The sequence below is a fragment of the Chionomys nivalis genome, chromosome 5 (genome assembly GCF_950005125.1).
Source record: "Chionomys nivalis chromosome 5, mChiNiv1.1, whole genome shotgun sequence".
Lineage (NCBI taxonomy): Eukaryota > Metazoa > Chordata > Mammalia > Rodentia > Cricetidae > Chionomys > Chionomys nivalis.
Window position 1 is genome coordinate 62,610,756 of NC_080090.1, and position 17,773 is coordinate 62,628,528.

At 40.6% G+C, this 17,773-nt stretch overlaps 1 protein-coding gene across 2 annotated transcripts in view; it reads right to left on the reverse strand.

The window, feature by feature from the left end:
* Astn1 (astrotactin 1) overlaps positions 1-16,795 on the reverse strand; it is a 330,687-nt gene extending 313,892 nt beyond the window's left edge. For both annotated transcript variants that reach the window (XM_057769941.1, XM_057769940.1), the window contains exon 1: positions 16,300-16,795. In XM_057769941.1, coding sequence (XP_057625924.1) covers positions 16,300-16,582 — 283 coding nt within the window. In that variant the 5' untranslated portion in view covers positions 16,583-16,795. The remainder of the gene's footprint in view (positions 1-16,299) is intronic.
* Positions 16,796-17,773: the final 978 nt, after the last annotated feature.

Consider the following 17,773-nt stretch of genomic DNA (forward strand, 5'->3'; position numbering starts at 1 on the left):
CAGATTGTAGCAAATACGCAGTTTCCATTTGAAGGCTAGCAGAGGCCAAGCACACAAGGGTCGATGCTTAACAAACCAATTGTTTATGCTGCTTCACTTCGGTCATCCCTAAGAGAGCACCGGATCTATGCAGTGAGTACGGTGATAAACACAACGCCTACGGTGATAAACACAACGCCTACGACAACCGCTGATGTGATTGTTCTTCCTCCTGCTAAGGTGTCTGCAGCTTTCCCCGGGGTTCCAACCACATCAATCAATATAAATATCAACCCAGAAAAACAACAACAACAACAACAAAAACAACACAGTGATATCTTAACACTATGATGAAACAATTTCACTTCAAAGAGCTTCTGGAAAGGGTCATCCAGAGCTCTGGGAGGCTGGCATATTCCTATGAGATTCTATGAACTAGACATGAGGCCTCTCTGGACTTAGCCTGGTGACAATCAGTGGAACCAGGATCAGATACACCGACCTACTTCAGGCCACACGAGCACCATGCTGGAAGCTGGGTGCGGAGATCATTAAGAATGCGTTTGCCTGGGTGTTTGTTCAGAAAACATCTCACTATAAAGTCAGGGAAGGCCTGGAACTGTTTATCAAGCCCTGAGTAGCACTAGTACCATACTTAGGAACCACTGTGCGCGGCTAAGAAACTATCTTCCTGTAAGAAGCCTGACTCTTCATGGAGTGATCAGAGGGAGAGGACAATTTTAGAAACAGAACATTCCTAAAGAGGTGGACATGGAGTGCCATGAAGAGCAAGGAGCCTCAGAAAGTTTTGAGAAAGAGGTCACACCTAAGATACAGAAGTACACTATACATGTGCACTCACACACCACAAACATATGTGCATCCCCCATCCCACTCCCCCACACAGAGAAGAATGGAAGCAATTCAAGGTTAAGACACAAATGACAGAGTTGGAGGAGTAATCTTGAGGTAGCCACTTTACCTGAGAGTGTGACTTCCGCTCCAGAATGGATCCTGATTTATTTCAGAGATGACTTAGCTACTGCATCATTCTGAAGAGAAGCTGATCCAAAGGATGCGGGCACAGTTCTGTTCTATTTACTAGACCAAAAAGTAGCAAGGAGTGGCTTCCACAGTCTACTGGGAAAATGCAGCCTCTTTCTTTCAAAAGAAGAACCAAAATCAATCTTGACTCTTCCTCTGAATATTGTCCCACATGATGTGATGCCTGAAGCTGTTGCAATTATCTTATTATCAATGAACAATTAAACCCATACCTGTCACGTCAAGGAAGAGCAACAGTGTGAAGGGCTACTAGGATGAGGGTGGAAGTGTGTTGGAGTTGGCGTTAGGAGACCGATGCTGGCCAGGAGTATACACAGGCGGGTAGTTAAAGAGACCTGAGGATATTTATAAGAGAAAGGAGGGACTGGGGGGAAAGAGTGGAAATCTAGAAAAAAGGAATGGCAAAAACAGTGAGGCCCTAGAGAGATGGAATTCTTGCTTTTGTGACGGGGTTATGTCTCCTTTATTTCTGATTATATTGTCAGAGTCAAGCATCACATATGGGACTCAATATCTGCTCAGAAAGTACTAGAAATTGGGGGAGAAATAATGAAAACAGAATTTATACATTTAGAGGTTGGAGTTACAGAGAAATCAAAGGTCATTTGTGCCTAATAAAACTTTAGGTGCAGTATAAAACAAGATCTTAGCAAGTGTAAAAACATAGTAACTAAGCTGTGAGCTTAATGATTTTACCAAAAATCTGACATAGTCACTTAGTGAAATGTGAGAGAAAGTTCATCAAGGTCAATAAACTATTAACAAGCAACTTTTCGAAACAAACTGAGATCAGAAGTCATATTATAATGCCTCGAATCCACACAAATAAGAACAATCATATACAAAACCTAGCATTGGCTCTGGACTTGGAAGAAATGCCCATAGATTTTGGGAGATGATTCTCATATGCTCATGTGAGCCACAGATGCTTTATAGTAAGACAAACAAGACAACTGAATATAGTGATAAACTGTTTATTAAGAAATGATGGCGTCAGAGCATTCAAATGCACATGGGAAATACAAGGTGGTCAATGAACTGTTGAATTTCTAAGAACCAAATGAGGGGCAGAGTGGAAGGAGAGCAGAAGAAAGGCTGGAACAGGAATTGTGACACAGCAGAGTATCAGAGCTAGACACACATATGGATCAAAAGAGTGGGACCAGTCATGTGTATACATAATGTGAAACTGAATGTGGAACTGTGCCATATGGAGCATCAGAGAATTATAAGTGGGACATTAGATGTACTGTCTACATGAAAGACTGGACAGCTATAATGTGTGGTGCTTTTGTTGGTTTTTCTAAATACAATTTTAATGGAACATAGCCACAGTCATTCGTTTACCTTTTATATTTACCTGCTATCTATGGATACCCTTCCACTATGAGGATCTATTGAGTGGTGGTAGAGACAAAGTGGCCTAAGATTGAAAATATTTACCACCTTGTCCTTTCAGGAACGATTTGTTAAGCTGGGTCAGCACAGCTAATACAGCTTGTATAAAGACAAGAGACAGACTGAAAGAGAAACTAGGACCAGTGTCAAACTCTGGTGAGTAGTGGATGCTGATGAGTGAGGCCGCAAGGGAGACAGAACGTGACAGAACCGAAGGGGTGAACTCCCCCAAATAAGTGTGTTTTGTAAGGATAGCAGAATTGTATGTGTGCTAAGGGTTGCTTCTTTGTTTTGGTGGTGTCCTTATGTGCAGTGTTTACAAAAAAATATATCCCCTTTCCACCCCCCCATCATCTCCTTCCTTTGTCTTGTTGAATTAAGTCTAGTATGTAGTCACTAGCTAACATTGCATTTCCAGGTGTGCTATGGAGGTAGAAAGGATGTGTGCAACACTTCCTCACTTTCTTCAGAAGTGTTATCCTGAAAACACCTGCCCTCCCCTTCCAGCAAATTCATTCATTCTTGAATTGCCTTGCGGAAGAAGAGGATTCTGGCCTGCAGGAGAGCAAAGGAAGAGGATGGAGGGGTCTTAGGATTCTGAGCAATTGATAAAAGCAAAAAATCCATCCAAACTTAAACACTGACCTAGAACTGTTACCTGAGGGTCTGTAATCTTTTCTCCTCTAAGTTATTTTTACACAGCCTCGGTTTTTTTTGTTTTTTTTTTTTTTTTTTTTTTTTTTTTTTTAGAAAGCTAGACTATCAGGCCCATTTAAAAATCTCACTTAAGAAGTAACTCCATGTTTAGAATTTATATTTGCATATTCACTTTACATTCCGTGAACTCTGGAGCCCATGCATGGTCCTGATGCTGAGAATGTATGCTGTGAAAGATGCAATGGAGTGGCAAAGGAAGTAACCATCCATCCCATGATACACCTGAGAAGTGTACAGAGGAGACATGCCCTGCCCTTTGGCAAGATGTCCCATCAGAGTATATCCCAGGTTGGTGCTAGGATTAAAAAAACAGTCACTGTGCTGATCGTACTCTTGGTCCCATGACAAATATATGAGAGACACAAGTTGAAAAAGGGCTTATTCAGTCACAATTCCAGTGGTTTAAGTACATAGTTCACTCCATTGCTTTAGGACCATGGCAAGGCAGAGACATATGGAAGAAAATATGGTGGACAAAAGCTGCTCATCTAGTGTAAGCCAGGAACCAAAGAGGAATACATAATAAGAAGGAGTAATGAATAAAATGCAGCCTTCAAAGGCATATCCCACCAATGTACTTCTTGCAACTAGACCTCACCTTTAACAGTTCCACCATCTCACAACAGTCCACTTAAATTCTGACCCCATCAAAGAAACAAGCCATTGATTGGGTCATAGGCCTCAATATCCATGATCCTGTAAGCTCCGAAAACACACAGACACTCATGCATGCTTTATTAATTTCCTAGGCCAATTTAGAAATCAAGATTCACCATTTTAGCCACTCAGGAAACTCTGGAAAGGGAGGACACAGAAAAGAGAGGAAGAGAAAATAAATGGGTTAAAGAATGAATCAAATGTAACTTATATGTAGATAAAAAGCAACTCTCAGAGAAAAGCAGGGAAATCCAAAGCCACAGTCAGGACCACAGACAGACAGTGTACAGACTTTCAGTGTGCCAGAAGATTACAGTGAATACAGATTACAGTGAAAATAGAGTCTCAAGGAAACTAGACGATATGTCAATCTTACCTGCAGTCTAGAAGCATAAAAAACAAATTTCACTAGGTTCTACCAGGGTGTACATGTTTAATCTTCTGTCCCTTCAACTATGTGTTGTCACTTTAAACATGGGCACCAAAGTATGTATTCATTCCCATCCTTTGACCGACTTCTGGATTTATCCTTTCTACTATTTGATTCTTAAGCTATAGCTAATAATTTCTCATCCAAACCAGGAAGTTCAATGACCCCTTCATATATCCCAGCATCCTTTGACTTAGACCTCTTACTTACATGTTCATTATCTCACCAACAAAGTCACTAACTCACAATTTGGTCATTATAATCATCCTATCACCAGGCAATGATTTAGGCACCATAGATCATTTCAATGCTGTTTAAATTGTTCTTGAAAAAAGAAGCAATTACTTTTATGGAGCAAATGTAAAATTGCTACTAAATTCTGACAAAGGCTACACAGTCAGAAAACCTAAGAATAGCCTCACTTAGAATTAGTGATGTGATGTACTCTCCACGAAACATTATCAAACAAAATCCAATTTCATATTCAAGGAACAATTAATTATTACCAGGTGAAGACTGTTTTAGAAATGCAAGAGCAATTCAAAATGAGGAAATCTATGTATATAATTCACTTCTCAAAAAAATCTAAAGAGAAAAATCCTATCATTAGCTCTATAAATATCAAAAAAATTAATTTTAAAAACACTCTTTATGAAGGAAAAAAGCAATCAACTCTTCTGCAATATGCTAATTTTTATTCAATTTAACCTAATTATCAAATGAGTATATAGTAAAGGTGACATCTCAAACCAGAAGGAAACCTGTCGCTGTTTAATGACTGGTACAGACATCTGCTTAACTATAGGGACAACTAACATTACTTCACCATAGCACATCTGGACAAGGTTATAGGTCATACTACATACCAGAATAAGCTCAATATCTATCACATATTTAAATTTAAAGTATAACCATTATGTATTAAAAGAAAATTTAGGAATCCTTTTATAATCTTAACGTGTACAAAACGTTCCCAGCTAAGACATGGAAAAAGAATAGAATCCAAAAGAAATAATTAATAGCTTTAATTTTATAACTTTAAAATCTTTCTAAAAACCCAGAAACAAAATGAAAAGATAAGGTCTGCAATGGTGATGAAGTTTATCAATCCAAAACCTGGGAGACAAAGGCCAGCCTAGGCTATATGAGACCCCACACACACAAAAACAAACAAACGAAACAAATACAATAAAAGGCAAAATACACAAAGTCATGTAAAATATTTACAATTCATATTATAGACAAAGCAATATTCTACCAAGCATCTGAATATTAATAATATGCAAACTGATTAGCAATGGAATGCCAGTCTAGTGGAGTGACAGTTATTACAGAACTGTGTAATGATAACAGATACAGAACAGATATAGAGACCTTCATATATTGCTGAGGAGAGTGCAGACTGGTATAAACCACTCAAGCACAAACTTGTGAAATATTTATCATCTTTATGAACCAGAAATTCTCCTCATATTAAGGTACATAAAAATTTCCCAAAAAATACTATAGGAAATAGGCACAGAGGTGATAATTGCAACATTGTGTTCAGCGGTGGACAGCAGAAGGCAATCTGGGTGTCAGCCATCATTGGTAAAATGTGGCCAATATCCACAACAGAGTGTTCTACAGCATCTGTAAATCCTTTGAACGATGGTACCAGTGTTCTGTATATGCACTGCTAGATATGATAAGTTGTATATGTAGAAACTTATTTGAGAGTTAGCAAATTAAATGTTAAAAATTAAAATTTAGTCACTCTGTTGTGCTACCCACATTTGAAGTTCTCAAGAGGTACATACTATTAGGATTAACCAAACTGGATAAGGCATATATAAAACAATAGCATTATTTCTGAAGACACTGTTAGACAGAAATGGTCTAAAATCATACAACACAGCTGAATCTTAATAAATATAGTGCTGAGAACATAAAAAAGGAGAGTGGTCAAGCACACCCACAGTGCAAGTACATATGAGGTAGATGCAGGCTTGTAAGAAGTTCAAGACCTAGCACAGAACCTTGACACAGTCAGTGCTTAACTGATACCAGACACTGTTAATCTGGCTACTTGGTCTCTATGTTCATACACCCACCAGAACTCCATAACCATAAAGTCATTCAGGGAGATGAAATGGATATGAGAACTAACACTGATCTATTGTCAGTGACTTAGGTCTGGACAAAGTGCTCTTCTCTGTTAGCTGATTTAACTCTTCTTATCATCTTGTGACAATAGGTCACTCTCTACAGATGACATACAAATCCTAAACAGACAACTCAGGAAGCACCCGCGTGCTATCTGTTGGTGAAGCTAGGGGTCAACGACTTTCAAATGCAGGTATGGGTCAAGATCTGTGGGTGTGGGTCTAATTCTACCTGCACATCTGACTAGCTCTGTGATTTCAGGGAATTCTGCCTCTTTCCATTCCATCTTCCTTTCACAGACGTGTATAATAATAAAACATCCCAACGAAGTGACATAAACTTTAATTGAAATATTAAGACAAGTGGAAGATGAGAGAAATCCATAGACCTTAGTCACCAAGAAGGAACACCTGTATAGACCTTAGTTGTGACCTTAGTCACCGAGAAGGAATACCTGTATAGACCTTAGCTGTGACCTTAGTCACTGAGAAGGAACACCTGTATGGACCTTAGTTGTGACCTTAGTCACCAAGAAGGAACACCTGTATGGACCTTAGTTGTGACCTTAGTCACCAAGAAGGAACACCTGTATGGACCTTAGTTGTGACCTTAGTCACCGAGAAGGAACACCTGTATGGACCTTAGTTGTGACCTTAGTCACCGAGAAGGAACACCTGTATGGACCTTAGTTGTGACCTTAGTCACCGAGAAGGAACACCTGTATGGACCTTAGTTGTGACCTTAGTCACTGAGAAGGAACACCTGTATGGACCTGTGTGTCTGTGTCTCACTATAGCATTGATGGTGTTGCTCACCCCCTCCCCCAGTCACTGCTGGAGAATTAGCTGTGGGATAGTTTTTAGCCCAACTCTATTGATTGTGCGTGCTCTCTGTTCCTGAAGCCAATGCTTAATTTACATCAGGCACATAAGAAATACCATATGTTTTCCAAAGTCAAGCAAATATGTTTTGGCACTAAGATATATACTAAATGTGTATTTAATTAAAAAAAATAAAAAGTAAAAATCAAAAAAAATCAAGACCATTCCAAGCTACATGGGCTATGAATAAATAAATAAATAAATAAACAAATAAAAAATAAAACTGTATAGATAGTTATGGAACAGCTAAGTGGCTTGGCAGGTAGAGGTACTTGCAAACAGGTCTGAGGAGCTGAATCCAACTCCTTGATCCCACAAGGTGGTAGGAAAGAAATGATTTCCATAAGCTGTCCTGTGACCCCCACAAGTATGATATTGCATGGAGCACCTGAGCTTCTGCACACAGGTATGTACCCACACATATAGAATAGATATTTTTTGTGGGGAAGAGTGACTAGGATTTAGGAACAAAATGAAGTGAAATGAATGCCCAGATAAATTAATAAACCCCTGGAAGGAGAGTCGCTTACATACACCTGAGATAAAACTAAGCTATAAATTGGAGAATATTGTTAACATAAACCTATGCATTGAGGTCACAAAAAATAAACACAAATAATCAAAAAGAAAGTAAATACACAAAACCTTGTATGCAGCCTTCAGCCAGAACCACTTTCTTGACAAAACAAAGACATTTTGTTGTTGTTGTTGTTTGAGACAGAGTTTCTCTGTGTAACAGTCCTAGCTGTCCTGGAACTAGCTCTTGTGCACCAGGCTGCCCTGGAACTCATGGAAATCCTCCTGCCTCTGCCTCTCAAGTGCTGGTATTAAAGGTGTGTGCCACCATTGCCCAGCTGAAGATATTTTTTTTTAAAGGAGATGCTCAATATATGTTCACTAAGCTGTCTAACAAATATGACATGTTCTTTTGACCACTTTTGTACAAATCTACAAGAAGGATGCTGTTGGCAGACATCAAGGGAATGGGTACTATAAAAAAATTATTTGACAAAACTTGGAGGCAATAGTGTTTCCTGAATCACTGTTAGCCCTGTTGTCTGTTGTAAGCACACAGGATCAGGGCAAGAATCCTGCCAGGATAATAAATGTGTGTGCCAAACATATCAACACCTCTAGGAGTCAAGAGAACTTCCTGAACATGCAAAGAAAAATTATGAGACAAAGAAAGACACTGAAGACAAATACACCTGGATTCAACTGAAGAGCCAGTCTGTTCCGCCCAGAGTCTGGTGGTAATGAAGTAACAATGGGAAGAAGAAAGGCTGAGGTATTTTGTAAGCTAATCAAATTATTTTGTATAATCCCATAATCATGGATATATCACCACATAATAGAAACACAAGAGGCATTTACATTTGCGTCTATCAAGACATGTAACTTTAGAGTGCAAAGAGCCAACTCAAATGCCATAAAATTAAAATAAAAGAAATCATTTAGGAGGTTTGAGGACCCTAAGATAGGCTGAAGAATGTGGCAAAGATACTAGCTCTAACAAAGATAGATATATGAACAGTATCCCCGAAGGCAGTGAGGGGTAAGTGCTGACCCAAGCAAATTTGGAAATAGGTAGTGGTTAAGACTAAAGCAAAAGGAACCGTGCCCTAAACTGTGCTCCAGCTGCTGAAGTCGTTTCCCATGGGGGTCAAGATAGGCAAGTTCTGGTAACCTCTATAAGCTTCACACTGGAATGGAAATTTTAAATAACTGCATGGTAGATGATCAGAACCAGGTTTCTCATTATTGAAGTGAGATAATCAGGAGGGGAAGTGTAGAACGATTTGTGAGGCCATTATTAGTACAGAGAGTGGAATGGAGTTAGAGTCATCAGCATCAACTGATGCTTAGTTTAATACACCTACAGATGCAGAAACACTGAATACATGTGTGTATGAGTCAGCACACACATCCTGTTCCTTTGTTCTAGCAGTTGACAGAGTAGAAACAACGATACCCGTGCAGTGCATAAAATAATTCCTGGTGCCTAGATCTTGGTTTCTAATACCATTTTCGAACAAAGAATCAGGGCTCCTGAGAAACAGAACTATGTCAGGTAAGGGTGTGGAATAGGCTGAATAAATAAACCTAGAAAAACTTACATAGGCTAAAAGTAAAAAAGTCTTCAAAACAAAACTCCACACTAACAGGAGTATGTGAGATACCCAGAAGCCTACTGAAAGAATTCCCTTTTAGGTAAAGCTAGAACAAGCAATTGGAACAATAAAATCAATACAATAGTATTGAATTAAAACCCCAAGTATAAAATAAAAATTTATGAGTGCATTTGTTATGAATGAATAATTGAATAAATAAATAAACAGAAAATACAATTCTCTTATATAGAATGATTCTAAATAATTTATACTAATTATATACTAAGCCTATACAACAAGTGGACCATAGGTAGCACAGTGTGGTCTGTGAGCAATGTGTTCTGCTGGAGTAAAGTATAGAATGGGAAGAAAAGTGAATCTTTACAGAGGGGACCTCACAGCAGGTCATCAAGATCAATAGTACCTGTGAGCAGTCACGTTGGTATTGTATGATAGAAATGACAAGATAGACCTTCATCCTCAAATCCCACATCTCTTCTAATTACTGGGGCAAGACCAGGCCAATACCAATGGAAGAACATTCTACAAATATCTGAGCAATAGTCTTACACTGTCAAGGTCATTAAGAACAAATCTGAGAACCCACCATTGATAAGAGAAATCTGAGGAAACAGGACAACTAAATGCAATGTAGTGTTGTGGATGGGATCTGAAATGCAAAAGCAGGTCCTTCAACTGTGACAAAAAAAAAAAAAAAAAAAAAAAAAAAAAAAAAAAACCATACTAATATAAAGGTTAACAGGAGGAGGGAGTGCATGTTCATATATGTAAAATTGTTCTAAACACTGAAGCATGTTTTTCAAAACTAAACAACAAAACAAAACCCCAAATCAAGTCCTGCCATCATCTTCAAACTCCCCTTTTTTCTTCCCCTTCTCATTAAGATCTTTCATACTAGAGGAGACTCCACTTTTCTTTTGTTTTTTATGTGTTTTCTTTGCATGAACATTTGACCACATCTTTACCTTTCCTCACACAGAATGACTAGATCATATCATACTAGATGAAGGTATCACCATATTTACTTCCAGTTTTCGTCTAATGGTGTGTGCGGATTTTTCTGTTACCAGCAGCATTGTTGCAAGTGTTCCTACGTATGAACCGAAGACTTTCTGTGCTGTATGCTACATAGCTAGCTGTGAAATGGTTTGGACTTTGGGTGGGCACATTTTCAACCCTGCTTGGATAAGAGTTAGAGCATTAGTTTAGATTTCCATCTGTAATAATTTAATTTTTTTGAATTTTGTTCCTTGAAAAGAATCCTCATGAATGTCCAAGCAGATATTTTGATTTTCTTATAAAGGTTTTAAGGTTTATCTTATTTGTAATAAAAGTAATATGGTGATAGATGTCATTGTAATGCATTAGAAACTGTCATAGGCTAACTTGTCCTGGGTGATTAACTTGATTAAAATAGAACTTCTGTACAGTCTGTAGGCATCTATCTGGACATGGTATAAAAGTGAAGAAATTAAAATTTGACATGTCTTCACTGAAATTTCTGTCCTCATAAACTGGCATTTCTCTGAGAAACTCCTAGACATTTAAGTTCAATTATATTTAAAGCTAGGAGAGGGGGAAATAAAAGAAAAAAGCAACAGAGGGAGGAAGCAAGGGAGGGAATGTGTGTGTGTACATTCATATGTATGTGTATGACTTTGCTTTATAAAACAAGAACTCAATCTTCCTTCCAAAGAGGAATAAAAAAATTAAGCTGGTATTTATTTTTCTTTCATGAGCACCAATGTCTTGAATTTAAGCTGTATCAGCACATCTTGAAGAACACTTGAAGCATCGTATAATTCATCATTCCTGCATTCAAAACCCCTTTGATGTAAAAATCTACATTTCTGTGGAGAAACAGTAAATAATAACCCTCTCAATACTATAAATTAGCACGTTCTGCAAGTGTGTGTTGTTTAAGTGCTGAAAATTCCAGCTTCAGATTGCCATCATTCATGCCACCGTGTCTCAGATGAGGTCGCCGCTCTATAAATTTGCTCATTGTTAACCTAAAGTTCACTGTACAGAAGAGCGAGAGACATATAGGAAATACGTTTTAAAGTTTCGCTTTCAGGGGAGGATGGAGAGAGCTGTGAAAACAAGTTGGGGACACTGAAGTATTTCAATTGCTTCCCGCTAATCCGAAGCCCACATATAAGGAGGAAATGCTGTCCAGTGTTGTATATGAAGCTAGTAACTCACTACGGGATAGCTCACTTGACTCTGATAGTGGATTCTAAGCACAAGATCATATAACAAAGATCAGAAGCTTCCAACCGGAGCCATACACACAGGGTTTCTGCATGGCCTTGTGCCCCCCTATCATATTCTTAATTTGCATTTTCAGGGGGGCACTTAGAGTATTAAACATATTATCATCATCATCACCCAGCAGGTTCATCATACCTCTGGATGCCATAAAATACCTCCAAGTAGTAAAGGGTTGTAAATGAGGACTACCAAATTCTTCATAGCTAAATAAAACTTCTTGGGTGCTTCTTGATGGAGTTCGCCTTCTGCATCAAGGCTTGTGTAAGGATTCACTGAATGGATAAAGCTGCGTAAAAGACATTTACACACAAAAGATTTCTCCGTACAAAGCAGGAGAAATGTGTTTTCTCTATCCTATTCATTGCCAGAAGTCCTTTATCTAACTGTGTAAAAGAACAGATTTTTGAAAAAAAATTAAAGCATACAGCAGAAGGTATAGATAAAAGCCTGAATGTCATATTACCTGTCCTAAGTTTAAGTGACAGATCAATCCGTGATTAACAATGGGGCCCTGAGCAATCTCTTTATCTCCAATGATCTTCACTTTTCTCTATTGTTAGAAAGGGTGGCATGTCGGAGGCTGATACCAGACCTGCCTTCATAGCCGGTTCTTTTAACCACCACACTGGACTGCTCCAGACACTTTTGACAGCATCTTGTATGTGGGGCCTTACTACACCTCTCCAGGCTAACTGATTTATCCTTAGGAATACTTTCTTCTATGAAATCCACAACAGCTGTTGCAAAACACAAAAGCATATGGACTAGCTCTATCACTAAGGTCTGTACATGCAAAGGCTCAAGGGTTGGGTTTGGAGAAGAGGAACATCCTCTTCAGATGTCCTTGGGAGTGATAAACACATCTATGCACGGCACAGCAAAGCTGGACGTCCCTCCTCACATTAGCTCCATCCCAAATTCAAATGTGCTCCCAAAGCAGGAATATCTTCTGTTATGAAAGACGAGACAAGAATTTTCAGTTGAGATATTAATTTAGTAAACCTTTGAATTCCCCCAAGAGGATACTATGGCTTATATGCCCAAATATTTTTAGTTAGAAATTACAGTTGTTTTGCAATACTTGAGAAAATCTTCACAACACACCTGAAAGCGGAGGTGTAGATTATCTGGCTTGGAGTTGCCTGACAAGTACCATAGGGAAGACAATCATTCACAATAAAATTCATATTTGCGGGAAGGCAGGAAAGCTAGAGATGACAGGAGCTGAATTTAAATATTTCAATCCAAAGCTTTGGAGAGCTGAAGTAGATATAAGTTAAAGTGCCATCTTACCCTTGTGCCGTAGTCTGGAACTTCTACCTCAAAGAACAGGAGACAAGGATTCCTTCTACCCTATCACAAGAGATGATATTACAAGTAAAATGGACAGGCTGATAGCTGAGATAGTCTCTGCAGCCACGCATCACTGCTTTCTGTGTCAAGTCAACCCTCCCTGCCTGACCTGTGGAAAGCCATGCCCTACTCTTAAGAACCACATGCATTTCCCAGCGTTCCTCTATGGAGGCCCCACTCTAGTCAAGCTAATCTCCATTCATAGCCAGGCCATTCCTATATCCATGTATTCATGGTCACCATTATCATCTTAACCTTTCCACATGAACTTTCAGTTATCCTAGACAAAGCCAAGTCAAATATAAATATACCTTTTATCCCATTCACATATATATATATACATACACATAAATATATATACACACACATATATATACATATATATGTGTATACACACACATATATATATATATTACACACACACACACACACACATATATATATTTTTAGTCTTTGCAAAGAGATACCAAAGTGTTCCAGCTTCAGTGGTCTGTGGAGGTGCTAGGGACAGCTTCACAAAAAGGTAACATGAGTGTGACATTCATATGAGTGGACAGCTATGGGCAGGGGACAAAGAGCCCTCCAGGGAGGAGGCATGTACAAAATCTGAAAAGAATCCTGAAAACTGCAGCTGATTTGAAAGGATAAGGGGCCTGAAAAGCTGGCGGCAAGATCACTTTTGGAAGATCCTTATTTGGGATGAGAAACGTCTGATTTGATCCTCAGGGGGGAAAAAAGCCAACATTTGTTTTTGTTATTTATTCTCATTTTTTTATATGAGTGACAGGACCTGATTTTGGCCAAGGTGTTGCTAAGTCCGTCCTCCACGGAGCCTGCTCATCTCTCAGACAATCTCAGCATTCCTATGTTTCTCGACATCCATCCAAACACACAAGTGTCTGTGTTCCTGTTAACTAGAGAGCACATGGGCCAGGCATGTTTTAGTCAGCTTCTGGGTCCTGATAGTAGCAAAAAGAGCAAAGAAGTAAAAACTTCGTGAATTCCCAGAACTACTGGCTGGTGGAGAGTTGCTTCCTGAGACGTGGGAGAAGAGACCTACCACCGATTATTATGCCCCTTGCTGTGCGTCTTCAGTTGTAGCAGTCGGGACCACAAAACATAGCCTTAAGAACATGTATGTGCTCTTCAGTCCATCCTCCATGAATTCGAACTCCTCCCATTCTTCTCTCTTAGATGCTATTCCTTTGGGAATCCCAGGCCAAAAGGGGCAGACACCAGCAAATCACTGGCTCTGAGCCTATTTGGGTGACCAAGAGGTTGGAGAACAATCCTGTACTTTCTGGTTCTGAAGTGAAAGTGCCTGTGCCTTAGTGCAGTAAGTTACCATAGCAACGCCAACAGGGCACTGCAGTGGGCAGCTACAGTACAAAGGCACAGAAAACTCATTCTTGACCATCTGAGTTTTGGACATCGGGCTCATGTGGGAATATCACAGTACACAGCCCCAGGTTTGGGATTTTTCAAAAAGAGAAGTGGAGTTCTGAGTACCTCCTCCCCTTTTCATCCACATATGTCCAACTTTATGAACAGTAAATACTGCACGCAGAACCCCAAACAACCCCTTTACAAACATAATTCTCCACATTCACTTTTACAAAGCATCACGAACAGATTGTATTTGCCCATCAGCATGACTTCAACACGAACTTTACATCCACTAAACTCCACAAATTGAATGCCGTAACAAGTAGCATATTCACGCTGTTTCTGTTTCTAGCCAGCCCCCAGTCTTTATTATGTTATTGGTATTTTTCCTGCAAAAAATAAAATAAAATAACCCATTCAGGTGTGTAGGTTGGCTACAATGGAATTAACTGAGTTGCACTCCAGGAACTGTAAATGAACTTTTCATAGGACCAGGCAATTTTTTCAATTACTTTTCCATTGGAGTTGAGGAACCAGGGTTTCCTCACCTACTCCCTAAGTGCTCTGGGTATAAAGATGAATCTTTGTGCAAGAAGGGTAGGGAGAGAGCTTATAATTTCTCCTACGGCTTCAACCTACACATGGCCAGTGGGGAACCATATTCATGCAAAGTGAACTTGAGTTTGCAGGATGTTAAGTAAATGTAATAGCATTCTGGACATGGTCTCTCCCCCCCCCCCCCCTGCCTCCTGCATCTAGAGACTGAATTATGGTTATCCTTGTCTCCTTTCCTGAACAAAGTTATAATATGTGAAGCATATCGTAAGACTACATATATTGTATTCTGGAGAAATGGACTGCACAGTTGGGTGGGGGCAGCATGGAGAGACACAGAGTTTCAGATGGAGTAGGGAAATGTTGTCTAAGTCACATGAGCCTATGATGCTTTGCAAGATTCTGGTAATGAAAACAAACAGGGTGGAGTCGAAGCGGCATAAAATTCAGTCAGCATCTGAAGGGATTTGGTGACTGTTAGGAAATTAGGAGAAAGGGATGGGAAAGTTGCAAACAAAGGCAAGAAAAGCCTCTTGCCGAGGGAAGCTGCTCTGTGTGCACGGATATCTGCACCTAAGGAAGTTTCAAGAACAGAGGAGAGCAATAGCAATAGTTGGGCCACACAGTTGGGCCATTTCCTTAAACAAGAGACGTGAAAGCATCATGGAGATGTGGAGGGGCCTGAAAAAGGAGGTTGTTAAGATTAAGGCATGGAAGTACAACTTCCCAAGATGAACTCCAGCCACATAAGAAACTTGTTTGGAAGGAAGGCTATCAAAGCCCTGGTGACAGATGGAGGCTTTTGGATGAGGGATGATCAACCCTTCCAGTGAGGCACTCACGTGTTGGCAAGGTGACCACAGAATTCCTATTCCTAAGGCCTGGAGATAGCGGTGGGTGACTATAGGTGCCCAAACGTGTGAAGCCAAGAGCTAAGCATGTGGCATGTAAGCAGGGAGAGAGGCCTATGAGAGTTGGACTGGAAACTGATGCTGTACTGATGTGTTCCTGAATGAAAACTCCCAGCTCAAGGCTAAGGAAGGTTTCAGAGACACTCCAGCAACCTGTTCTTTTGGGGCAAGGCAGCTGAGAAGGGGGGTCGGGTCTCCGGATCGATCGGATTTGGGGAGACATCAGGTGCACTAAAGCCGAAGTGCCGGCCTGCAAGTGGGTGTGGAGAGAGGTCCAGCAGTGGGGCGGATCCAGGGAGGTAGTGTGGGGGAAGGGAGGCGGCGGCAGCAAGTGGATGTGTGGAGCGGGCCGAGTGGGGGGTGGGGGCGCCGGTCCAGCGCCTCCTCCGGCCTCTTCGACCTCTCCAGGGACTCACCCAGCACGAAGTAGGGTAGCTCCGTGTTCTCTAGGTCGTCCACTACGACCATTTCTCCCGGGAAGTCATTGCGCACAGAGAAGAGGAGCTTGGGTTCGGAGGCCGAGGGACTGTGCATGATGCTCAGGTCGTTCTCGCGCAGGAAGGGCAGCGCCGACACAGTGATGCTCTTGAGCTTGCACTCCAGCTCCTTGGATGGATCCGCGTCGCCGGCAGCTGTGGCCAGCACCGCAGCCGGCCCCCAGCAGCAGGCGAACAGGGCGCAGAGCCTGGCTAAAGCCATCTTGAGCCCTGGCCGCCTTCCTCCCAGCGCTGCTATGATGGGGGAGGCAGCGAGCAGGGAGGGAGCAGCGAGCAAGCAAGGGAGGCGGGGGAGGTTGGGGAGGGGACACAGAGCTCGAGAGCCCTGGTCCCCAAATGAGATGCTTCTCAAAGAGCCCTAGGTTCCAACGCTGAGGTCTGGAGAACCCAGCTCTTTGTTTCCCGGAGCTGCTTATCTGGGGAAGGGAAAAGGAAGGTTGGGGGGGGGGGGGATGAGAAAAAGGGAAGGAAGGATGTTGGGAGGAAAGAAGAAGAGGACTGGGGATTCTAGGGAATCAGGTCATCCCCCCAGCTGGCTGATGATGCTCCTGCCTTTTCCATCCCCCAGGTTCTTAACTACCTGCTCTGCATTTTTAGAACTGCGTCTTTGTAATGCAAAAATATCTCCTGTGGCAGCAGCACCCAAATGGCTTGGGAAAAGACACACACTGGCACACACCTTAAAGGGCTCTTCTTCAAAGCAGGTGAAGGGGGGCGAGGAGTGTTATTCTAGATAAAAAAAAAGATACAGTCTTTGGGGTTTTGTGAGTGTAGCTTCCCTTCTTTCTTCTTCTTCTTCTTCTTCTTCTTCTTCTTCTTCTTCTTCTTCTTCTTCTTCTTCTTCTTCTTCTGTTTCTTCCTCGAAAAAACAATTTCTTACTTGGATTTGTCTGTTGTATTTAAGAGGGTGTTGAAATAAATGCACACGTATACATTTTGACCCAATGTGAACCCTGAAGAATATTTAAAGATAGCATTCGTAATATTGATAAAGAAAGAGCAATCGAGAAAAGATGAACAACAGAGAAAGAAGTCAATGTAACTCATACTGTTAAGCAAAATAGAACTTTCACTTGCTACTCGTGCATTTCGTTTCTGTCACAAACGTTATGTAAAACAAGTAATAAAAAATGATGGTGATCCTGTGATTGATAGGGAGAGCAGACTTAGCTCAAAGAAACATTAAGCATTTAATTTAAAAACCAGTAAATAGAATAGAGCAGAGAGGATATGCAAGATTAAAGTTTCTCAGCAGCACTAATCACTGGGAAAGCAATAAAAGAATATCGCAGGTTGTGATGGAGATCAATCCAAGCTCTGTCAGAAAAACAGGGCAGATGTTTAATACCCCCCCACACACACAGTATTCTTACAAACAAGAGCACCACCACCC